Genomic DNA, 26,581 nt, shown 5'->3' with positions numbered 1-26,581 from the left:
AAAAAAAAAAAGACACATGCACCCCAGTGTTCATTGTAGCACTATTTACAATAGCCAGGTCATGGAAGCAACCTAAATGTCCATCAACAGACGAATGGATAAAGAAGATGTAGTACATATATACAATGGAATATTACTTGGCCATAAAAAGGAACAAAATTGGATCATTTGTAGAGACGTGGATGGACCTAGAGACTGTCATACAGAGTGAAGTCAGAAAGAGAAAAAGAACTATCATATGTTAATGCAGGTATGTGGAATCTAGAAAAATTGTACAGATGAACCAGTTTGCAAGGCAGAAATAGAGACACAGAAGTAGAGAACAAACGTATGAACACCAAGGGAGGAAAGCAGCTGGGGGTGAGGGAGGGTGTGATGAACTGGGGGATTGGGATTGACATATATACACTAATATGTATACAATTGATAACTAATAAGAACCTGCTGTATAGCACAGGGAACTCCACTTCACTGTAGAGTAGAAACTAAGACAACCTTGTAAAACGACTATATTCCAATTAAAAACAAAAACAAACCAAAAAAAACTGCCCAGTCATATGGTTTGGCCCTCTTTAGGCAGAAGAGTGGATATTCTCCAGGGATCTCTGATCAGATCCCTGGAAGCTGATTTATAACAAAGCACAAAGCTAATGGCTCCCTATGAGGGCCACAGTAGCATCCACATACAAGGTGTCAAGATGAGGAGTGGGCCTTTGGTAAATCATACAACTACTATGCTGATTAATCCTTCCGCCCACAGTTTTCTTGTTGAAAGCCCTGCCATACATTTTGATGCTGTGTAAAGGTTCCTTATTGCGCATGTCCATTCCTAGGGAGTAAGCCCAAATCTAGTTTGTTATTCCCCCTTATTCTCTAAAACAATAATACTTGTATATACATCTAACATATAATTATGTTACTTACATTTAAAAAACTGCAACCATATGTAAAAGAATGGTCAATGTGTTACTTTTGTAAGATAAAAAAAAATGGGAATAGGGCTTCCCTGGTGGCGCAGTGGTTGGGAATCTGCCTGCCAATGCAGGGGACGTGGGTTCGACCCCTGTGCTGGGAAGATCCCACATGCCATGGAGCAACTAAGCACGTGAGCCACAACTACTGAGCCTGCGTGTCTGGAGCCTGTGCTCCACAATGGGAGAGGCCGCAACAGTGAGAGGCCCGTGCACCGTGATGAAGAGTGGTCCCCGCTCGCCACACCTGGAGAAAGCCCCTGCACAGAAACGAAGACCCAACACAGCCAAAAATAAATAAATAAATGAAATTTAAAAAAAAGGGAATAAATCAAATGTACATCTAGAACATAATTCTAAAGCCATTCAAAAGAATGAGATGGGGATTTCCCTAGTGGCACAGTAGTTAAGAATCCACCTGCCAATGCAGGGGACACGGTCTTGAGCCCCGGTTCGGGAAAATCCCACATGCCACACAGCAACTAAGCCTGTACACCACCACTACTGAGCCTGTGCTCTAGAGCCCGCAAGCCACAACTACTGAAGCCCATGAGGCCTAGAGCTCGTGCTCCTCAACAAGAGAAGCCACTGCAGTGAGAAGCCCCGCACCGCAACGAAGATAGCCCCTGCCTGCCACAACTAGAGAAAGCCTTGCAGGGGAGATGGGTTCGATCCCTGGTCTGGGAAGATCCCACATGCCGCGGAGCAACTAAGCCCGTGCACCACAACTACGGAGCCTGTGCTCTAGAACCTGCGAGCCACAGCTACTGAGCCCACGTGCCACAACTACTGAAGCCCGCACGCCTAGAGCTCGTGCTCCTCAACAAGAGAAGCCACTGCAGTGAGAAGCCCCGCACCGCAACGAAGATAGCCCCTGCCTGCCACAACTAGAGAAAGCCCGTATGCAGCAATGAAGACCCAACGCAGCCAAAATAAAAAAAAAATAAAAAAAAAAAAAAGAATGAGATGGATCTATGTGTACAGACATTGAAGATACCTAAAATATATATTAGGGGAGGGAAGCAGTCTTCAAATAATGTGATTATGTAATTTTCTGTGTCCCTTCATACACGTATTTACACACAGAAAACTGATTAGATACACCAAAATATTGTTTCTTTAAGTCAGAATACTATGTTGCCTGAATTTTTGTAATAGTTTATTACTTTTGTAAACATAAAAATTCGTTACCCTAGTAAATAAAACTTTACTATTTACTACACAAACCCTCTCCAAAACTGAAACAGTCTACTCAGGTTTTTGCCATCATATAATAAATTTCACACTTTCATCTTATACTCTTATGTTCTATATTTTTCTTTCTTATTTATACTGATATATATGTGTATGTGTAGGTATCTGGGTATTTTATACACCCAGATACATACACATGTTGTGCTATTCTTGATTCCATTCAATCATAGGTCCTCTTTGATTCACTTTCCTTTTCCTTAGCATTAAATAAGAGTAATTTCCTTTAAATCAGTACTAATTACATTGTGCATAATCAAGGACTGTTTTCATCCAAGTAATAAAAGTTTGCTCTATTAAATATAAAAATGCAGCAACCCTCCTCAATTGAGAAACTGACCCTTCAGATTAGAAAAGAAGTTACAATTTTTAAAATATATTAATCTGGGACTTCCCTGGTGGCCCAGTGGTTAAGACTCCACGCTCCCAAAGCCAGGGGCCCAGGTTTGATGCCTGGTCAGGGAACTAGATCCCACATGCATGTCGCAACTAACAGTTCACATGCCACAACAAAGGAGACTGTGTGCCACAACTAAGGAGCCAGTGAGCCGCAACTAAGGAACCCGTGAACAGCAACTAAGATACAGCACAACCAAATAAATATTTTAATATATACATATGTGTGTGTGTGTGTATATATATATATATATATATATATGTGAAATCTACAAATATCTTGATCAGTTTTAACTGAACATGCTTTACAGGGAAGTATTAATATAAACCCAGCTGGAAAGTGGTTTACTGGACAGAATACTGAGGGTTAAGAATCAGACCTCTAATATGATCTCCTCTATCATAATCACCTACAAAGTACCTAAATATATGAAACAAAAATCTGTGGAATTCAGTTTTGGTAGGTTCCAAACTCATCACCTCCCAATTAATTTGAAACAGTGACACAGAAACATTTAAATTCAGCTTTAAAACTTCTTGAATAACTGAGAGGTTACTTTACATTTATATTAAAATTTCCATTTCAGTCTAGTAATTTAACATGTCAAGAGAACAATTTAAAGGAACATATTAATCGTATAGATCTTTGGGATCTTTAAAGAGCAGGGAAATTCAGAAACTCAGAGTATTTCCGCAGAAGCCAGATTCCCCTCAGGGCAGGCCTCCATAGTTACAAGGGTCATCGATGCCCCTTAAGAATGTCTTCTTTCCTGAGGACTCATCATATATCCTAAAAAAGGCCTGTACACCGGACTTTTTATCAGGTATAGAAACACTGATTCTATCATTCATGAGATTAGTTCTTATGACAAGAAGACTGTGATTTAGGGCACAGCAAGAAATAAATTCAACCTCTGCGTCCAAGATTAAAAAGAACCTTAAATGCAAAACAGCAATGAAAGAAATTACACAAGATAAACAGAAAGATATCCTGTATTTATGGATTAGAAACAATGTGTTAAGACACTTAACACTTCCCAATTTGATCTACAGATTAAATGTAATCTTTATCAAAATCCAGCTACCATTTCTGCAGAAATTGATAAGCTAATCCTAAAATTCATACGAAAATGCAAGAGATACAGAATAGCCAAAACAATCTTGAAAATTAAGAAGAGAGCCAGAGAACTCACACTTCTCAATTTCAAAACTTACTACCAAGCAACATTCTTCAAAACAAGTGTGGTACTGGCATGAGGACAGACATAGATTACAGAATAGAATTGAGAGCCCGGAAATAAGCCTTTACATTTATGATCAATCCATTTTCATCAAGACCATTCAATGGGAAAAGAAAAGACTTCAACAAATGGTGCTGGGATAACAGACTATCCACATACAAAAGAATGAATTTACACCCATACCTCATACCACATACAAAAATTAATTCAAAGTGGATCAAAACCTAAACGTAAGAGCTAAAACTACAAAACAGAAAAAAGGTAGGAGTATATCTTTGTGATCTTGGATTAAGCAATGTTTTCTTAGACATGATGCCAAAAGTATACACAACCAAAGAAAAATAAATAAATAGGAATCCATCAAAATTAAAAACTTACGTTTTTCAAAGGATACCATTAAGAAAGTGAAGACAAGCCATGGCAGGTGAGAAAATATGAGCAAATTATATATATGATAAGGTACTGATGTCCAGAATATATTTAAAAATGCTTACAATTCAACAGTAAAAGGACAACCCAATTAAAAAACAAGGACTTGAACAGACATTTTTCCAAAGAAGATATACAAATGGCCAATAAGCACATAAAAAGACACTCAACATCATTAGCCATCAGGAAAATGCAAACCAAAACACGATACATCACTCCACACCCACTAGGACGGTTATAATCAAAGACAGAAAATAACAAGCATTGACAAGAATGTGGAGAAATTGGAACCTGTATACATTGCTGGTGGGAATGTAAAATGGTTCAACTACTTTGAAAAAGTTTGGAGGCAAAGACCTGTACTCCAAAAACTATAAGACACTGATGAAAGAAACTGAAGATGATGCAAACAGATGTAAAGATTTACTGTGTTCTTGGATTGGAAGAATCAATATTCTTAAAATGACCTTACTAACCAAAGCAATCTGTGGATTCAGTGCAATTCCTATCAAATTACCAATGGCATTTTTCACAGAATTAGAACAAAAAATTTTTTAATTTGCATGGCAACACAAAAGATCCCAAATAGCCAAAACAATTTTGAGAAAGAAGAATGGAGCTGGAGGAATCATGCTCCCTGACTTCAGACTATAAAACAAAGATACAGTAATCAAAACAGTATGGTACCAGCACAAAAAGACACATATAGATCAACAGAACAGGATAGAAAGCCCAGAAATAAACCCATGCACTTATGGTCAATTAATCTATGACAAAGGATGCAAGAAGATACAATGGAGAAAAGACAATCTCTTCAGTAAGTGATGCTGGGCAAACTGGACAGCTACATGGAAAGAAAGAAATTAGAACATTCTCTAACACCATATACAAAAATAAGCTCAAAATGGATTAAGCACCTAAATGTAAGACCAGATACTATAAAAACCCCTAGAAGAAAACTCAGGCAGAACACTCTTTGACATAAATTGTAGCAATATTTTTTTGGATCCATCGCCTACAGTAATGGAGATAAGAACAAAAATAAACAAATGGACCTAATTAAATTTAAAAGCTTTTGCACAGAAAAGGAAACCATAAACAAAAAAAAAAATACAACCTATGGACTGGAAGAAATTATTTGCAACCAATGCTACCAACAATGGATTAATTTCCAAAGTACACAAACAGTTCATATAGCTTAACATCAAAAAAAGAAAACTCAATTGGGACTTCCCTGGTGGCTCAGTGGTTAAAAGCTGCCTGCCAATGCAGGGGACACGGCTTTGTCCCCTGGTCCTGGGAAGATCCCACATGGATGGAGCAACTAAGCCCATGCACCACAACTACTGAGCCTGCACGCCCTAGAGCCCGCACACTACAACTACTGAGCCCACACATAGCAACTACAGAAGCCTGCATGCTTGAGGGCCTGCGTGCTGCAACTATTGAAGCCTGTGTGCCTAGAGCCCATGCTCCACAACAAGAGAAGCCACCTCAATGAGAAGCCCACGCACCACAATGAAGAGTAGCCCACACTTGCCACAACTAGAGAAAACCCTTGTGCAGCAACAAAGACCCAATGCAGCCAAAAGTAAATTAATTAAATTTTAAAAATAAAATCCAAAAATGGGCAGAATAAAAAGATAATTTTTTTAAAAAAGGGCAAAAGGCCTAAATCGACATTTCTCCAAAGAAGACATACAGATGGCCAACAGGCACATGAAAAGATGCTCAATATCACTAATTATTAGAAAAACGCAAACCAAAACTACAATGAGGTATCACCTCACACCAGTCAAAATGCCCATCATTAAAGTCTACAAACAATAAATGCTGGAGAGGGTGTGGAGAAAAAGGAACCCTCCTACACTGCTGGTGGGAATGTAAACTGAAGCAGCCACTATGGAGAACAGTATGGAGGTTCCTTAAAAAATGAAAAATAGAGTTACTATATGATCCAGCAATCCTATCCTGGGCATATATTCAGACAAAACTCTAATTCAAAAAGATACATGAACCCCAATGTTCACAGCAGCACTATGTACAATAGCTAAAAGACATGGAAGCAACCTAAGTGTCCATCAAGGACAGATGAATGTATAAAGATGTGGTATGGCGCTTCCCTGGTGGCACAGTGGCTGGGGGTCCGCCTGCTGGTGCGGGGGACACGGGTTTGTGCCCCGGTCCGGGAGGATCCCACATGCCGCGGAGCGGCTGGGCCCGTGGGCCATGGCCGCCGGGCCTGCGCGTCCGGAGCCTGTGCTCCACAGCGGGACAGGCCGCAGCAGTGAGAGGCCTGCATACCTCAAAAGAAAAAAAAAAAAAAAAACAGATGTGGCATGTATATACATATGGTGTCTCTACATGATAGAATATTACTTGGGCATAAAAAGGAATGAAGTACTGATGCATGCCACAACAAAGATGCTGTAACTTTAATACATTATGCTGAATGAAAGAAGTCAGACACAAAAGGCCACATATTGTACGATTCCACTTATACAAAATGTTCAGAACAGACAAATCCATAGAGATATAAAGTAGATTTGTCGTTGCCAGGGTCTAGAGGAAGAGGAAAATGGGAAGCAATGAAATGTTTTGGGATTAGATAGCAGTGATGCTGCACAACTTTGTAAATATACGAAAAACCACTTAATTGTACACTTCAAAAGGGTGAATTTTATGTTGTGTGAATTGTCTCAATAAAGCTGTTATAAAATTCAAAAGAACTTTGAAAATCCTAGTGCAAAAAGTATCTGATATACTTCTTCAGAGAAAAATGAAGTTCACCTTTTAAAACTGGCCTGAAATTCCATAACTCATAATCAATAATGCCTACGATTTATATTTAAAATATTAAAATACATCAGATATCAAAAAGAAAGCAAGCTTAACTCACCCTCTTTTCACTTTTGTGAAATCAAATGCAACTTGTCTGTATGAAACTGCTTTTTCATTTAGATATCTACTATACCGCCTAATAAAGGTAGACATATCATACCCTGTAAGAAAAGAAACAGAAAAGGGTTTCATAAATTATTAAAATCCCAATTAGCTTAGAAAACCAACTCATTTCATCCAATGGCCATATTGTCTTGTTATCTATCCCACCTTCAATTTAGTGATGTAAATTAAGTGACATTAAAATCTAATACTTAACATTTTTAAAGTCAGTTATGTCATACGTGGCTTAGAAAAATTTTCCCCCTTAGAATTTTAATAAAATAACAATTCTGTTTTACTTCTGACCAATATTCCTATCTTTTATTTATCAGAAATTGAAAAGCCTGTTTTCTTATACTACCTGATAACCTCATAACTCAAATTTAACATCCTATGGAACCACAACCCCACTCCTTAAATCATTAATCAATTTAATTATTTTCATACTTACCAATCTTTAGCTGCATATGACTTAGAACAACTATAACTTATGTGTGCCAACCTTATAAGTAGTAGAGAAAATTACTGCATAGTACAATGAAAGAAATGGCAATACGAAAGTTTAAGGCCTAACAAAAAACAATTATGTGAATGTTTTCAACTAAACTTCCAAAATGAATACCTAAATCATTCTAAGATTTTGTTTCATCACAATCATGAGATTTGAAAACTTCAGCACCATAAAATCTAATCAATATTATTAAAAAAAAAAAAAAACAACTTGTGTTTTAGCTATTGTCTGGCTCAGTGAGGTCTACAAATTTTTGCTTCTCATTATAAAAGCAGGTCCATTCTATCATTCTATTTAGGTCACCTTCATCTAACACATTCAACTTTAGTTGTTGATGGTCTCTGCTACTTTAAAAAGATAATACCAAAACAAGCAAAAAAAAAAAAAAAAAGAAAGAAAGAAAGAAAGAAAAGTAAAGTGACTGGATTTAACATAATCACCAATTCATTTATTCAGCAAATATTTCTTGAGTGCCTACTAATTTGCCACTGGAGAAAAATCAGTAAATAGAAAAAAAAAATCACTGCCCTCAGATATTCTCATAGCTACTAGTGCATTTTATAAGATGTTACATACTCACATTCTTCAGCTCTTTGGTTAATATTGTCCCCTCTAATCCACTCTACTCCATCCTCGATAATGGGAGAAATCTCTCTTATCCTTCAAGGCTCAATCTCTGAAACTTTCCCTGAGCTCTTTGTGCTCCCATATTATTCTTACTCCAAGTACAGCTCAAAGCTATTAGATGTACACAGTGTCTATCTCACTCACCAGACTGGAAGTTTATATTATATACACCCAGTATATATTTAAGAAAATATACCAGACTCCACCCAACAAAATACATCAGCAATCAAAACTACAAAAACACCACTGAATTATATACTTTAATTACCATTTCAGTCTTACCTTCATAATCTCTTTAGAATATGAGCTTTAAATAAAAGGCCTAAAAACTGTTCTCTACATAAAAGGAATGAAAGCCTTAAAATCTTATCACTAGAAGTGCTTAATTTCCATCTTAAGAAAGTAGAAAATCAGTAGCTAATAAGACACAAAAAACCCACTTGGACATATGCATATTTTCTGCTCTAGAGTAGTGGTCTGTATATTGCTTTCCACAGACTCTTACAGTTCAAATGAACTGAATGAGGGGGAAACCAGAAATAAAAAGATGAGCAGGCAGAGTTTTCTCCATGTTCCGGAAAACATAGCAGCTCCAGTTTCATCTGTTATATGTATCTAGCTTCTATTTAAGATTTTATTTGAGAAAGGGATTCCACTGCTTCATTTTTTTTCCCCTTAACTATTTAAGGCATTATATCTCTCATTAAAGTAAAATCAATCTTGTAACACTTGGTCCTATGTATAGATTACTGACCTTCCAGAATCTCTGGAAGACTGGGTATTCAATTCATTCTAATTAATACTTCCATCTGCCAAAAGTAAATAAGTATTGAACTGGACAGTTCCTAAACACAAACACAGTTTAGTCACTAAATTCCATTGATTTTTATTGCCGCAAAAGCCACGATTCAGGCCCTCATTAACTCTCTACCAGATGACCAAAATAATGACCAGAGCAGTCTCAAGGTCTTTAAGACTTTAGACTTTATTCACTCGAATCCAACCTGCACTGTGCTATGGTGCTTTCTTTATAACACACACTCCCTCTGTCCTCCTCCCTCAACTCAAAAAAGTTTGATGGTTTCTCACTGCATTACAAAATCCCAACTATATCAAAATCTTTTGTGCATGATTTTGGCCCCAAACAGCTTCTTGAGGGCTATCTGTCACTACATGTTCTCTAATACCTCAACCTACATTCTATTCACATTCATTTGCTCTATAAATCTTAAACACCCTTTCTCTTTCACATCCACATCCATCTGTGTACCTTTGCTTAAGCCAACTTATGTTCTCATCCATCTTTCAAAGCGCAGCACACATCTCACAGATCTCTAAAGATACTTCCCAGTTGAACCTTATTGCTGAGTATTCCTTTAGTATGTCTTAGTATGGTCTTAGTATGTCCTTTGTGAGGCTCTTCCTAGAGTTAACATTCTATAATGCTAACAGCCTAGTTCTGGAACTAAGTATAACAGATCCCATTAAGACAGAATGTACATGGAGGGTGAGAATACCAGATTACAGCAATTTCCACTTACTGAATTAAAAGTAAAATAAGTAACAGGTAAGTATCAATGAACAATTCATCTGAATAACACATAATGCTTACCTTTGCTACTAAAATGTATGATATTCCCAACTACATTTCTTGGAATAAAGCATAAAATAATAAGAACAACAATGAAAGCAGATACTTACATAGTGTTTCCTATTTGCCAGGCATCATTCTAGGCACTTTACATGTATAACTAGGTTAAGCCTCATGATAATCCTACAGGGTGGGTGCTATCATTATTCCTGATTTTACAGATGCAGAGAGGTGAAGTAACTTGCTCAAGTTTATGCAGTTGGTAAGTGTTACAGATGGGATTTGAATGCAGTCCGTCCAGTTCCAGAACCCAAGCTCTCAAACTGCTACCTTATGCTACTTTTCAAAAAGCTCTGGGTGTCAAGTAGTGAAGTCCATCTTTATCTTCACATGAAAATACAGTTTCTCCTTCCCTACAACCCTCACTAAAACATGAGGTTCCTCCATAGCACATGTTCTAAAGTAAAGAGTTCAACTCTGCAGTAATCCTCAAATGGGGTCACTCTTGATTTTCTATAATGAATAAGTTGTTTTTTACCTTGCAATCCACTTTTATCCAAAAAATTGCTTAAGTTAAACAACGTGTTTCTTGAAGCCAAATACTGAATAAAACGCTGGGGAAAAAAAAAAATAATAATTATGTCAAATAGTACTGCCATCTAAGAAACTCTAATTTGAGAATTAGGGGAGAAAGTGGTGGTTAACACATTCCATTAATCTTATCTAGTTTAAATTTATCATCCTCAATCCCCCTAAAAACATAAAATATATTTTTCACTAGCATGCAGGAATTTATTAAAGTCTAATGCCCACAGCTACGGTATTAAAGTTAAAATAAAAGGAAACAGGCACTTTTAAACTACAAGCAGTAATTTTTGGCTTTACTATAGCATATTATGGCTATAGTTAATCATACTCAGATGGTGCCTTTATTTTACACGGATACCTGGTGACTCAAAAATTTTTATGACTTTTTTTTTAAAAAGCAAAATACCTGTAATCATACTGGAGTATAATATTACAGACATCCTCTTACCCGCTGTCCAGATTAAACACATTACCATAATCACTTCAGACGCCTTACAGAATCAAATTACAGACTATTGAAGACACACACCTTCAAAACCATTCCCTTCCCTCCCTCCCTCTTCAGAGGCAATGGCTTTTCTGAACTAGGTTTACATCATTCCCACAAATGTTTTTACAATTTTACTACATATATAAGTATCTATAAACTGTACATAATTTTGTTTTCTATTTTAAATTTACAGATATACCATACTGTACTTATTCTTTTCCAATGTGATTTTTAACAACTTCTTCCCAAGAATTATCCATTTAATACAGGTACATCTAGTTCATTCATTTTAAACAATGTGTGAGCATTTAAATGAACTACTATATCATTATGTATCCATTTCTATACGGATATTTAAATTCTTTGCAATTTCACTATTATTAACAATGCTTCACTGACATCTTTGTACTGGTCTCCCACCTGCAAACATACAAGAGTTTCTCATGATATATACTTAGGGCTGAATTGTTGGGTCGGTATGCGTATGAAAGTTCATTTTCTCAAAATACTGTCAAAACTCTCTCCAAAGTGCTTACCACAGAACACTACCTTAGCTTCCCTTTACATACAACCTCTAAAACAGCTAAAGAAACTCCTTTCGATTTCCTTTAAAAGGATTACTTTTTTGTAAATATATGCAGAGGATTATTATCAATTTTATGTACACCATCACTTCTGACTCAATCTTGTTCATCAGCGATCACCCCAAACAAACCAGGATTTTGAAAAACCATTTGTAAATCGAAGACTCCTGTTTCATCATTTATCCTAAAACAACCTGTTTAAAAAGGTGTTAAAATATCCTAAGAAAATATTACACTATGATTTTTTTAATAAGTTTTGATCATTCTTTTTTGTGGGGGCCTGTCCTGTGCATTATAAGATGTTTAGCACGCCAGTAGCCTCTACCTACTACATGCCAGTAGCATCCCCTCCAGTTATGAGCAATGTCCCTTGGGGATGAAAATCACTCTCTGCCCTTGTCCTATTTGAGAACCACTGTTCTATATAATTTCCAACACCATAGCATAGTGAAATCCTATGCATACTCTATCACGGACTAATAACACCTGCCAATGCAAAAACCTGAGGGTTGTACAAACTAGCACCAAAAAAAGAGCAGAGCATTGGATTTCTCTTAGCTGCTGAAGGGAAACTAGAGTTTATCTGAAAACCACTACTGAAATGCTACCTTTCTCTTTCTGTTAGTCAACTGTAAGGAATGACAGTCAACTTTCTGGTTTTTTTGCCTTTATAAAGTTTTTGCTTCTGGTATCATCACCTTATTTACCTCTGAAAGTCACCACTGATAGTGTGCCTCTTTATCCAGCACTGTAGTTGGTTATATTTGTGGCTTTTTCTTTTTAAAGAATAAACTATATATCTTTTTTAGAAAGGTAAAAAATACATACAAGCCTGAAATTCTTCTGAATAAATGATCATGATCTTAGACAAACACATTCCTGATGAAAATAGAAACTAATATCCTAGTTAAGATCAAAACGTTTCGAGTTACACGGAGGCTAGTATATCCAAATTTTTCTATTGACTCTATATACTGCTTATAATGAATGAGAAAGCAACTGAGTAACATATGTCCTAAAAATGGTCACGTCTGTTACCCAAATAATCATATTTCAGGTAACACTTCTGGAACTAATTTTTAAAACTTAAGAACTACAAATAAAATCATTCAATGTGGTACTGTAACCGTGAATAATCAGAAAACTAAATTTCCAGGAAAGAGAAGAATTAAGAAAATGATGGACCATATGATCAATTATGTAGTCATTAAAGATGATAAATAGAAAGCACATAGAACATGGAGATGCTTCTTATGCTGTGATATATAAAAAAGTTAAATATAATATTTTATATAAATTATTATTATAGCTATAAAAAAGACCAGAAAGGAACACCAAAACATGCAAACAGATCTGTTGTAATGTAAGAGTTATGGGTAAATTTCTGCTTTAATTCTAAACTCTAATGATGTTCTCTTTGGTATCTGTCAAAGATAAGAGCAGGGGCTTCCCTGGTGGCGCAGTCGTTGAGAGTCCGCCTGCCGATGCAAGGGGAAACAGGCTCGTGCCCCGGCCCAGGAAGATCCCACATGCCACGGAGCAGCTGGGCCCGTGGGCTATGGCCGCTGAGCCTGCGCATCCAGAGCCTGTGCTCCGCAACGGGAGAGGCCACAACAGTGAGGCCCGCGTACCGCAAAGAAAAAAGATAATAGCAGAGTCTCATGACTGAAAAACCCAAAATAATGAGTAAAGTGATGGATGTCAGAAAGTCATGTTTATAAATCTGATACCAATGAATAAAGTCCCTCCCCATCTCTATGGGAGCTATCTCCCAGCAACCAGTGGTCTGCATTTTTCTAAGGCACATACCAAGGTACTAGATTTATCTAGTTCCATTCAAATTTTCTTTTAACACAATTTAAAATACTCCTTTTGACACAATTTTACAAGTAAGTATGCTAGGCTGGGAAAATCACCTAAGGTAAGAACTCAAAAATTAGCTATCAGGGAAAACAAGATAATTCTCTCCAAACAGTTAATTGCAAAAGCTCATGCATCTTATTTGTTACCCTTTTTTGGGAAACAAAGGCTTTAGACACAACTCTTTGCTGAAGAAGGCGTTCTTCAGTCAGTCTCCTCAGCAAAATGCCATCTTAGTCCTTACTATCACAGCCTTGAACTAGGCAAAGAGCGTCTATAGACAACTACATCACATCAGACAGAAATCTGATTGGGCTACGATAAAAAAGTAAATGAAAATAGATGAACATACAATCTATACACAAAGGCCTGCAAAAAATCAGTGATGCTTACAGAACCTATCTCTAGGCATTAATCTTTGCTTCCTGATCCCATTACTGAAAGTGCCCTGTGCTCTGACCCATTTTCTGCTTTCTGACTTAAAGGCCATCTTTCCTCAAAGTGTAGGGTCTACAGTTATATTTCTGTATAAGCACCTTGCCCTTTTTACCTATATTATTCAGTTGCTATAGCCATTTCTGAAGTGTCAGTGAGAGAAACAAGCTGAATCAGTCAACTCCCCAGTATACTTGTTAACTAAAAATACTGCTTACCTCATTTCCATACACCATCAAATGATGAGTTGTAATGAGAGATTTGAAGACCACCACCCAACTACTGTTAGTAGTCCTTTCAAATAAACTGTCTGCCAACTGCGGGATGTTCACATTCATCTCATTTGTGCACTGAATTAAATCTGCAATAAAAAAAAAGATTAATTTACTCTGGCTTTCATTAATTTTTAATGCTAGATCTGTATACTAATAGGGTAAAGATCTAAAAAGAGTGGAGCAACGATGGACAGTTTGCAGAAGTTGTTAAAAATCTCTCAAGAGAACAACTGAGACAGTACTTCTACCTGAGAAGTAAACAGGGCATTGATTAATATCACACAATTGATCAGTAATACCAGAAAGTAAATCAAACTCCTTTCACCCGTAAGTATTTTATTTATCTCAAAAGGAACTGTTTCAAGGCCTTGAGTAACACTTTCAGTTCTCTTACTACTCACAAACCTTTAGAGTTACAATACTAATATTATACATCCCTACATTTAAAAAAAAACTTTAAAAATTCGTACATATGGAATGAAGTTCAAACACTTTATTAATATCCCCCCCTAGAATGCTGTGTTTGCACTAATAGAAAGAGCAGATATGTGGTCTGTGAGTGGATAGGATTCTCAGTTTGTTTAAATAAAATAATTCTCATTCTTTTCTCCCTTCAGTTCTACTGAGTTAGCTCAGTTTTCATTTGATATCAACTAGTTAACACTGACAAACAGAACTGAAAATGAACTGAAAGTTTCTCAATGCAATAAATTTCCAAAGAAGTGATCCAGGAATTCTACTCGATTATTACTCTGAACAGTTAAAACAATGTAAGTTCTAATTTTATATTTTAAAATATAAATAATTGGAAAGCATTACCATAAAATCATCTAATACACAATTGTTTTAGCACCAAAACTGAAAAAAAAAGTTAATATACCTCAGAGTTTCACCTCCAATCTGCTTCAGAGATATTACTGGCAAATTCAATGAAGAAAATACAAAATATGGTCCAATTTAGAGACTTAATGAAGAGGAAGACCAAGAAATGAGTTGTTTTATTTTTAAAGTATGCATAAAACAAAGTGTATAAATACCTCCGTTATAACTACCATAAAGGGGAAAAAATTAGTTATCTGTGCCTCATCAGCAGTTTTGTCCACTTTTAACCTTTAGTACCTAATGATTAAATATGAATTCAAGCGACCTAACTTGGCCGTGATTGCTAGTAAGAAACATCAATATTAACTATGACCGTTTATCTGCTTATAATCTTTCAAAAATGTTTGTTCTAACAGGTCTAACTACTATACAAAGTAACATTTGATAAGCAAATGCATTTTAGAGAAGCAGTTACCCTGGCCCACAATGCCTGAAGAACAAAGCACAAAACAAACAGAATGCCCATGGAACAGGAGGAGAACGACACAAGGTTTTCACAATTGAGACTACCTGCAACAAAAATTAAATAGTACATTCAACTTGGTTTGTATGGCTCAGCTTCTGATATTTCACTTCTGGTATTTTATAATTTGACCTCTGCCTTCTCTGAAACTTCTTGAATAGTACTTTATACCTGTCCTATGGTACTGAATATACTGTACTTGCCTTATTCCCAAAGACAAATTTTCTGTCTCTCTCAAAATATAATTTACTGGGGGCAAGGCCTATCCATGTCTTGCTCATTCTGAATCCTTTAAAACTTGATAAGCTATTCAGTTCTGAAATATAACAGTTACTTTCTCACAATGACATCAATAGTCATTTTACTCCTCAGAATCTTATTTTAGTTTCCAAAATTGAATCTGTCACAAAATTTCTTGTTGCAATACTTGCCCAAAGGTGCTCCTACCTGTGTGTGTGTGTTTATAAACACTCCCTAGAGCCAATAAGTAACCAAGTCTCTTAAACCTCTAGCAATCCCACCTTCTCCTCTCCATCCCGTTATCACTGCCAAAGCCAGAGTTCAGATCCTATTTTTCCTTAACTAGAGGTCACCACTTCCGGGAGCATTCAGAAATTGGGGAGTGATTATCACGCTCTCTGAGTTTTACTGGCACTTAATGTCAAGGATGAGGGAGACTGTCATGCAATGCACAATTAACACTCCACAATTAAAAATTACCCCACCCAAAACTGTCCCCACTGAGAAAATGCTGGACCGACTGGTCTCTTCACTTCTAACGATACCTAATTTGGGGTCTTACCCACGCCACACTTCCAAACATTCTCTAAACTGGCCATAACCCGACCTATAACACAACACTGACTGTCACTGCCTAACCTCAATGATGTCCCAACTGCTTACAGGATTGGCATACATTTCATCTTTGTCCATATCCTCCTTCTTGAACCTTAGCTTCCAACACAGAACCACCTTCCAGCGTTCTGTAATGTACCTTTTGCTGTTACACAACCGAATCCTTCCATTCTTGTTCATTCTTCAAAATGAATGACGTCTTTTCCTTTGTGAAATCTTCTCCTCTACAGACTAAGGTACCCACCAAACAGACACTAAAGCTGGTACATAATTCTACATTTTCATTATTTACTTCCACATCATTCTCTTCTTCTACAATGAGAGATTTTAAAAGGAACCTGCAAACACTTTTGTTAGTAATTTCCATACTCTTAATCAGGGAGGTAAGTAAACTGCTAGATTAATCAGATAGAGCCTGATCCTAAATGAAGCCAAAAGTATAGATTTCAGTTTCAACAACTACAGTATTTTATATATTAGAATATATATATTCTATCTATGCTATGTTCCCTTTGTGATCAGCTCTCCTCTCTGCAGCGCTTTGCTTCAGTTACACTAATGTCTCCTTTGCAATGCCTCCTATGAGTCAAGTACCCTTACCTCAGGAGCTCAGTACTTCTGTTCCTTCTGCCTACAATACTCTTCTCCCAGATATCCACACTTCTCTTACTCCCTGGCTTTATTACTATAGATCTTTGCTCAAATGCCATCCATCAGAAGAACATCTCTCAATATTTATAAAAAGTAATAAAGCCTTAAGGGCACTCCTCTACCTCCATAACCTCACTATACCCTCACTATATAAAGCACTTACTCTGCTTTATTTCTCTCCAAAGCACTTATCATCACCTAACTCATTTTAATTTGTTTAATGTCTTTCTCTCCCAATTAAAGTATAAGTTCCATGTAGGTAGGGCTCTATTATGTTCTCTGCTGTATCCCCAAAGGCCTAGAATAGTGCAACACATACAGTGGTCACCCATACTTTTTGAATAAATACACTTATTTTAGTATGCACAAGGACAGTCGTAACAGGACCAACCAAAATGGTATTTTTTACGTAGACTAAACCAACAATCCACAACTCTCTGCACAACCTGCTGTTCCCAAAAAGTTGAAAAACAATCCTGAGCCCATCGCATGTGAAAATTTTCAATTTCAATTTAAAGGGGATCTAACAAATAATGGTTTATCGTAATGCTATGAAAACTATATAGTACGCTTTAGAAATGACCACATAAAAACTGAAGGAAAACTCCAGAAACTAAAATGTAACACTTCACATAAAACAGGAAAAATGAGATGAGTTCATGCATGAATTCAGAGTAGACCAAAAGCAAAACCAAAGTATACAAACATTACTGGGAGAAAAAATACTGCACGGGTTATACAAACTCTGCAGAACACACTTCCCCATAGTACTTTAACACAACCAGTCATTTTCTCCAGGGGTAATTTTTCCTCTGAACAATGTTTCTACTATAGTAGTAACCTGAAAATGCTTTTAAATCTGAGCTCCAACAACTCAGGAAGGAAGATGTTTTCCCCACCTCTGACTAACCAAAATCAAATAGTTTCAAACAAAAGTCAAGCACATCATGGGAATCTTGATAGCTACTGCTTTTCTCATTCTCAATCCAGATTTCATTTCTTAAAAAGCACAAACTTGGTATTAAACCTCCTTTACCAATCAAAAGGCTTCCAAACTAGAAACTCATTTTTTTTAGCTATTTACCTTAAGAATATTAAAAACTGTAAAACCTTCTTTAATATTACATTAGTAACAAATCCTAAACCCTACAGTCAAAAAGTAACTACTATATGGCATATAGATTCTCTGCTTTAGGTAGGTGAGAATTCATGAGGATTTCTAGTATTTAAGGGCAGGGAGAAAACAGGCCCACTATGGAAATGAAGAGCATTTTTCCATACAGAGACAGCAGAAGGAACCAATCCCTACTATATTAAAAAAATATTCTCACTTTTATTATTTAATATGCCTCTCCAACAAACAAGGTCTGGGGTAGATAAAATAAATGTTAATTGTATTAACACAGGTTAGGTGCTTACCCATAGGTAAGGTCACAGGAGCTCACTACTAAATATAACAGATTTATTAATAGAATTAAATTTTTGTAAAAGATAAGGGTGCTTGGAAACATATACGAAGTGAATACCCAACCAGCCAATTTAATGCAAGTTCTAAATTTCTAGCTAACTAAAACAAAAAAACAGAAAGAAAAGTAGTGAAATGCAAAAAACAAATTTTGTATTCAAGGGAAAATGTTCAGCAAAGTACAAAACTTCGGAAGTAACTAGTTACCAGATTGTTTCATTAATCTTACAGCCGTATTCATAGAACGTGCCACACATCTGTATAGACCTCCCCAGGCAAAGTTCACCAACTTTAGAAACTTCCAGGACTTGGGGCTGACTTCCACAGCAAGTCAGGCAATCCAGCCAGTGGCATGCACCATTAGCAGAATGTAGAGGCCTCAAGTTCCCATCTAAACAGGCACTCTCTAGGCTATATCAAAACTATGCTGACACCCAGGTAGATTTTCTAATAAATGAGCTTGCCTAAAACTCGTCTTTAAAATATAAAAAAATTTTTATATATATATATAAAATCATTTAGCCACATATCATTGTCTCTTTCAAAAGGGTCACTTCGAAAGATACTCTTTTTGCAACTGCTTTCATAAGTGATTTTAGTAACATAAGACTGATTTCGTCAACCATCCAGAAAACTGGAGACACTCAGTTTGGAAAGCCAATTAAGTGGTTCATCAAACGTTCCTTCACTGATCAGATCTCTGAAATTTTTCCTGGGAAGGAGTACAAATAAAAGGAAAAAATATTCACCAAATATCCAGTAACTAGAGGATAAAGAAAACAGTTTCTGAACTTTTGCTATAAAGTATTGGCACAATTTTTTTCACTTAGCAAAAGTGTGAAAGTATTTAGAAAACATGCAAGCTGAAATCAGACCTCAGCCAAAAGATGTCTGGGAAACAAAATGAACAGTCTTACACCTTACTCCATTCAATTTTTTGTGTAAGGGGTCACAAAACACGGTCCAAATTAAGATGTAACTGTTATAATTTTATCTTTAAAGTTTGTGGGATCCTCTGTGAGAAACATGTTACACTTTAACATAACTTCCATTAGAATTCACTCAAAAATACAGTCTTCACAGACTGATTTATACCTTAAGGAATAAATCTAACCAACATTTTAGTTGGATGTTAAAATTAAAACTAGGGAAAGACTGGAAAGACAAAAAATATAGAATGCTCAGTACAAGTAATAAGGATTGAATTAATTTGAAAAGAGGAGAGAAAGGAGCATCCAAAGTACTAAAAAGAAATGACAAAGGTATCTAAAAGGCTTTGATAAAAGTACTATGATGCTAGGATACCTAAATCGCAATGTGGGTGGGCACGTCCAATAATGGAGCAATAGCTCATTAAATGGCAGCAGTCTGACAGTGAAATACTATGAGGCCAACAAATACATGGCAAGAAAAGCTGAGTGGGGAAAACGCTCACAGTATATTATATCAAAACCACGTTAAAGGGACTTCCCTGGTGGCACAGTGGTTAAGAATCCGCCTGCCAATGCAGGGGACACGGGTTCGAGCCCTGGCCCAGGAAGATCCCACATGCCGCAGATCAACAAAGTCCGCATGCCACAACTACTGACGACCCCGCGCCTAGAGCCTGTGCTCTGCAACAAGAGAAGCCACCGCAAGGAGAAGCCCGCACACCGCAACAAAGTGTAGCCACAACTTGCCACAACTAGAGAAAGTCCGTGCACAGTAACAAAGACCCAACGTGGCCAAAAATAAATAAATAGATTTATTTTTTAAAAAAATGTTAAAGAACAATGCAGAGTAAGATTCCATTTTTTAAAATCATAGATATACTATATTTTCTGATACATAGTGTAATTGCCCAAATATGGGATGATGCAAAAAGAACTGAGCACTGTCAAAATTACTCAGCAATTAAGTTATATATGAACATGTAGTTAAAACCAATATGTAACACAACTATATCACTGTTATTTCCATAATTTCACAAATTTCAGTAAGCACCTCTTATGTCACACAGCCAACACCAATCCTGTACTGTAATTCATTCCAGACCCTTTGGAGCATATTATGATCAATGGTTGAAAGGACAGCACTGACATGTCCCTTTATTTCCTCAAGAATATGAGGAAGAGGTGGTAAAAGTACAAGCGTTGCATGGTGTAACAGCTGGAAATTCGGCAGCCACTCTTGCAGAGGTAGGCCAATATTTTGAATACAAGCTCAATCTCTCACCATGGTAGGTGAGTCTTGAGGAATCTCCAGAACCCATAAAGAAAGTAAGGCAAACTCCCATCTTACTAAAAAGAAACAAGTTGCAGCTGTAGGAAAAATCAATCTGTTAGCACAACCAGATATGCTATTTCTGTCACCGTGTTTTCTGCAAAATGAATGGACTAAGAATTCACACGTGAAAACTAAGAAATGTAAAGATAACTCTACAATTTGATAATCATATATTAGTATAGTTATATTAATAGTATGATAGTATAGTTATTTTTAACCTGGTTATTGAGCGGTAAGTTTTTCTTTAACTGTTTTTTTTTTTAATCACCATGTAAAAGGAGAGGTTTTTTTCCCCCTTAGAAACTATTCAACAGAAAAGCTGCTATAAATCTTCACAAATTCTCTCATTACCTGGTTTTCTGTTTATTTTAAACAAAGTTTTTTTGAAGAAGATATTAACCTGAAAACACCTCCATCAGTGCTAATCTCAGGTGCTTATGGAGACCACCAAAAGAAATCAATTTTTTTAGTAAGAGGAATTAAAAACAACAGATTTAGGAAGTGTTCAGTGCCTTCAGAACACTTTAAAAACCAATAGAAGAGAAAGGATTGACCTCCTTTACATCTGTAGCAGAAGAAAGAAGTAGAACTAAAAAGGGAATTCCTAAAAGAAAGAATTCAGATGGAACTAGGTAAACAAAGCCAACCCTAAGGTACTCTACATTAATATTTCACTGAAATTTAGCTCTTATGTCACAGACTAACACAAGTCAAGTTTGCTGAGTCGTCCATACTTTAATTTTAAAAGTTCAAAATAAATTGTTTTAGTTAATGGAATCATCACGTAGTTGCTGTAAAATTTTAATCACACACCAAGCATCTTCTTCAAATCAGCTCAACCTGTCTCTTAAAATTATCTATTATTATTTATTCATCGCAATCTGTCATACATAAAAGCCTTACAACAAGAGCAGAAGAAAGTTTAAGTCATGAAAGTGCTACACAGAGAAACATATACTCCTGGAATACTCTCAGAATTCACTGCCACTTGTTTTAGCCTACTTTGTAAAAGCATTCTTAATATGAAAAAGTCTGAAAACCTAAAGCTTTCTCCATGGTGTTGTGGTGTATTCTGCATTCCTACCACTAGATGGGAGACTGCACAGAGAAACAACAGGACTGGCAAGGACAAGGGTTCAAGCTTACCTATAAACAGACCCCTTAATTTTGAGACTGCTTAGGATTCCACGTAATTTCCAAACCTAGACAAGTTTAGTCCCAACCCAGATTCCAAATAAGATCTTAGAGGTGAGGAGAATCACATTTTGGTAAGCACTACCTCAGAGGTAACTATTACTTCTGTATTAATGTTTAATTTGCCAGATAATGTAAGGTAACAATAAAAAGTTACTTAATAGAATAAAAACACATCACTTAATATAAGAATAAAAAAATTTATTTAAACAAAATAAAAACATTACAGTGTTCCAACTTAAAATCACATGTCTATGGTACAAGCACAAGGCATTCTCCTTCCCTTCTTTGAAGATCTGAAGTTTCAGAATTACAATCCCACCTGTAGAAAAGAAAACAAAGTACAGATTGAGTAATTTAAGAGTAAATGCCAAAATTACAAATTCTCTTTGTACTACATTCTAGGAACTTAATAATAGTTCATCAGCCCAGTTAAGGAGATATAACCAGGATTCTCAAAAACAATCGAACACTGGATCAGAAACACACAAAACCTGATTTCCTAAGCAAAATAAAAGGTCAACTAACAATACATTACAAGTTCTGTACTCACCTCCACCAACGCTGTAAACCAGAACAGTCCAGGGCTGCAGAAAATATGGAACGAATTCTTTTCATTCCACTGAGCCCAGGAAAAAGGAACCAAAGCTTGAGAGATTCTATGAGTGCAGATCAGAGTTCTCTAAAGGAGAAAAAAAATTATGTGGAGAGGTTCAAAGAACTGGGACTAAGTCTGTAGGAAAGTATGTCATTAGTAAGAGGCGATCAGTGCCCTGATTTTCCTGGAACAGTCCTGGTTTACACCTGTTGTCCCAGTGTTCCATTCAGATAGCATATACTTCAGATAGCATATACTTTCACTCTTGAAAGTGACCCAGTTTGGAATATAAACCATATGTCACTCTAGTTATAAGTGACCTAATAAAAGTCTACATGTAGCTAAGGAATTAATAGACAATCACCATCTACTCCTAGTATATTTTGCATTTTTCTTTCTCTGAGGGCTATACCATTCTATTTTGTCCTCTCATCCCCAACAAAAACCTCTAGGCAAATGATTCTCAAATTTCTTCTCTGGGGAATTGGAAATACTAGAAATTTTCACCTCTATGTCCAAAAATATCTTTTGCTTAAAAAACAGGAACATAATCTTAACTGTAACCTGACTGTCCCACCATTTTTGTTTTAAGTGATCAAGATTCATTCTTTGCTTTTTTAAAATAAATTCAGGAATCTTTTGTTTCATCTTCCACAACGTGTGGCATGATTCCTTGTACGTGTGTTGATATGATGGTATAAATACTTGTAGAGTTATAGTGAAACAAAAGTCCATTTCTCCACTCTAAGATCCAGAGGGAAGAGAGAATAAGAGACAAAAAGTCCTCCCCATAGCTAGGTTAATGTTATTCAGTAACAGCCAACCCCACGTCTAAAAAGTAGGAATCCAAAAGAATTTTAATGGCTTCTCTTAAGAATTTAAATCTGCCTAGACAGAGGGAATAACAAATTGCAGTTAGCCTCTGTGCCAAAGTCTACTCACCCAGAAAACACAAATTTCATGTCCCCAATGCAATTAGAACAATAGAATCTTTATATTCCATCTTCCCACAACTCTGCAAACTTCAGTACAAACAAACAGAAATCCCATTTCTTCTACAATACTCACTGCATACTATAATATGCCAAATAGTCTGACGAGTTAGAAATACACAATAGTGGACAAAGTTCCTGCCATCATGAAGCTTATATACTAGTGGGAGAGACAATCAATAAACAAATGAACAAAAACATGTCAGATGGTGAGATGTGCTAAGGATTTGTTAGCCCTTAAGAAGAATGGGGCAGGTGCTTGGGGGAGGCTGCTATTTATACATGATAATCAGGAGTCTTGCATAAACAGACTTCTAAAAATTAACAGCAACAATGGTAGGGTGTCACCAGTGGCTTGGAGGCTTATGGAACTGACCACCATGATTAATTACCATCTTCCACATAGTAGGGAAGTACAGAGGCATTCCATTCATTCTACATCACCTATGTGTGCTTCACCCTTACCAAACCAAAGTTATGCTGAACAGCAATCTTGTTGATTCTGCAAAGCCTCTACTTTTATGTAGTTAAGTAGAGACAGTGGAAATCTCATTTATTCACACATTTCACAATTAAATCAAAGCAATACGTTCACCTTCAGTGAGTCAAAATGGTACCAGCCATCTACTACAGTTCATGAAGTAGGCATCAAGAGACCCCTCAAAGCTAGTGGGTAACAAAGTGAATGCCATTTCTGAAAACCTTTTTTCAAACTGATGTAAACAGTAATGACAGGTATAACCAAAAATAGTAAGCACCAAACAATAACCCACCTACATGGCTTTAAATTTTGAAATAATGCTAAGTGAAAAATGTGAGTAATCAATATATTATTAACAACTCCCAATAAACTAAAGCCAAAGTATTTTTCCTAGTAAGTTTAAACTTGAGCCTTTAAGTTTCTACAGGAAAAAATAATCACTCGGAGTATTTCAGCCAAAAGATCTCCATTCTCACACATTTCGTAACCATACAACTGTTCTTATAAAATTCACTATAACCCATGTTTGCCTATTTCTCAGCATAAAAGAAAAAAAGCTGAAAATTTCATGACAAATGACTTTCTTGAAAGGCGTAATAGCTTCTGAGATAAAAATCTGCTTTATAAGATGTCAAAATTGAAGATATTACTTTTTTTAACTTAAAAATTCCATGTAAATTATGCAATAATATTAAAGAAAAAAAACACCAGTTTGAATCTAAAAATCCAAGCTTTGGCCATTAAAAATTGTTTGTTGATCTGAAACCAACACTTTTTCAGAACTATGCAGGAGAATAGGGAAGGAATTTGGTACATTTATTTAAATTCTAAAATAAAGTTATTTGAGCTGTTTAAAAGTCATCAACTGATTAGCTCTTCTATTAAAAGTTGACAGGATCACAACTTATTCTACACAGTTACGGATTTATTTCCCCTAAATATAGGCTTTAAGTATTTCTCAATACAAGACATTTTGATAAACAGATCTCTGCTGCTAGAGAATTTGGAAACAATTAATTTAACACAACATATATTGTACATAGTACTTACAGTGGGTTTTAATTTAGTTCTGCTTTTATGTACCAACTTCAATAACGCTAATAATAAAAGACTAAGAAAAACAGTTGATTCTTTCATGTAAGTATCTATATTTAGGTAGATAGATAATATCACATATATTTTCAAAATCCACATTCTGTCTGTGGATGGATATCTGAAGAGTTCCTCAAATTTGAAAGAATGTATCTTTCACTTGATTTGTTATGGTAAGGTAACACAAATCTTAAATGGTCCAGACAAGTAGCAGGGAAAATTTAACCACCTTTCTCCCTTCAATTTACAATACCACCCTTTCACCAATTTCCCTTTTGCTGCAGTGACAAAGGCTCCCCAAGTAGCCCTCTACCCAACTAAAATGCTACTACTTTGAAGACTACTATTTTTAGGCTATGATCCTTGCCTAAAGACAATTTTTCCCACTGAAGGTGGGGGGGGGGGGGGGATGGTTCAGGCGGTAATGCGAGCGATGGGGAGCGGCAGATGAAGCTTTGCTTGCTCTTCCACCACTCACCTCCTGCTGTGCCGCCCGGCTAGGCCGGGAGGACCCTGCTAAATTGGATACCTTCCAGAATGACTGGGATTGGCCAGTGAGGAGAAGGCACGTCTGTTTTTAGTTTTCTATTCCTTTAAAGTTCATTTCTCCCTATTAGAGCTCTTCTCTGACTCCACTTATTTGACAGTCTATCCTAAGTGCTATTCATTTCCAAAATGCATCGAACAGTAATGATGGGGATGCTAATTCCACCAACCACTAAAATTCTGCTCTAGGCTCTCCTTCCAACACTCCCAGGCATGGCTGAATCCACTTCCATGTGCTAGGACTGTACTGTAACAGGATGAAGTGACATCAGAATAACCAAAGGATCCAGAACCAAATTCTAGATTCACTATTTTACCATTATGACTTCAAGCATGTTAATTAGCCACTCAGTTTCAACTTCACCATTTTAAAAACAGGGATAGGAGTAATTAATTTTCACAACAATATAAACTGTAAGACAACATATTTAGAGTACTTTACAAGCTTTAAAGCACGATTAAATATTAGATATCATTCATTTTACTTAGTATCATATTTTACTGGTGAGTTTTCCCTTGTTTTAGTAGACTATATTCCTCTATCACTTTTCCAATACAGTACTATGAAACCACCTCAAACTCAAGGACATCTGCAAAACCTTCTTCAGAATGTTTATAAAGCCCAACTTCTTCCACTGAGAAGTGTTAACCAGTTACTTGCACTGGATTGTAAGAGGGGCAAAATCTTTATACATAGGGATTTCTTCATACTTTATAACAAAGTTCTTTCACATCCTTAGTCTTTTGATTTTGTATTACAATAGCCTTGTGACAAGGCAAGGGATGCTTTGTTATTTCCATTGTAAAGATTTAAATACTTGCTTACCTTGCCTACCTAAAGTAACACAAACTAGTAGCTGTGCTGGAATTAGAGTCTTTAAGAGTATTTTCCACTAGAGGAATGG

The 26,581-nt window shown here is 36.3% G+C and overlaps 1 protein-coding gene across 12 annotated transcripts in view; it reads right to left on the bottom strand.

The window, feature by feature from the left end:
- Positions 1 to 26,581, bottom strand: part of PICALM (phosphatidylinositol binding clathrin assembly protein) — a 108,264-nt gene that overhangs the window by 63,139 nt on the left and 18,544 nt on the right. For all 12 annotated transcript variants that reach the window (XM_024763623.1, XM_024763624.1, XM_024763615.1 and 9 more), the window contains exons 2-4: positions 14,136 to 14,278; positions 10,499 to 10,574; positions 7,188 to 7,290 (exon numbers count right to left, since the gene is read on the bottom strand). In XM_024763623.1, coding sequence (XP_024619391.1) covers positions 7,188 to 7,290; positions 10,499 to 10,574; positions 14,136 to 14,278 — 322 coding nt within the window. The remainder of the gene's footprint in view (positions 1 to 7,187; positions 7,291 to 10,498; positions 10,575 to 14,135; positions 14,279 to 26,581) is intronic.

The sequence above is a fragment of the Neophocaena asiaeorientalis genome, unplaced genomic scaffold (assembly GCF_003031525.2).
Source record: "Neophocaena asiaeorientalis asiaeorientalis breed wild unplaced genomic scaffold, Neophocaena_asiaeorientalis_V1.1 scaffold946, whole genome shotgun sequence".
Lineage (NCBI taxonomy): Eukaryota > Metazoa > Chordata > Mammalia > Artiodactyla > Phocoenidae > Neophocaena > Neophocaena asiaeorientalis.
This window is presented reverse-complemented; position numbering and strand designations above follow the sequence as displayed.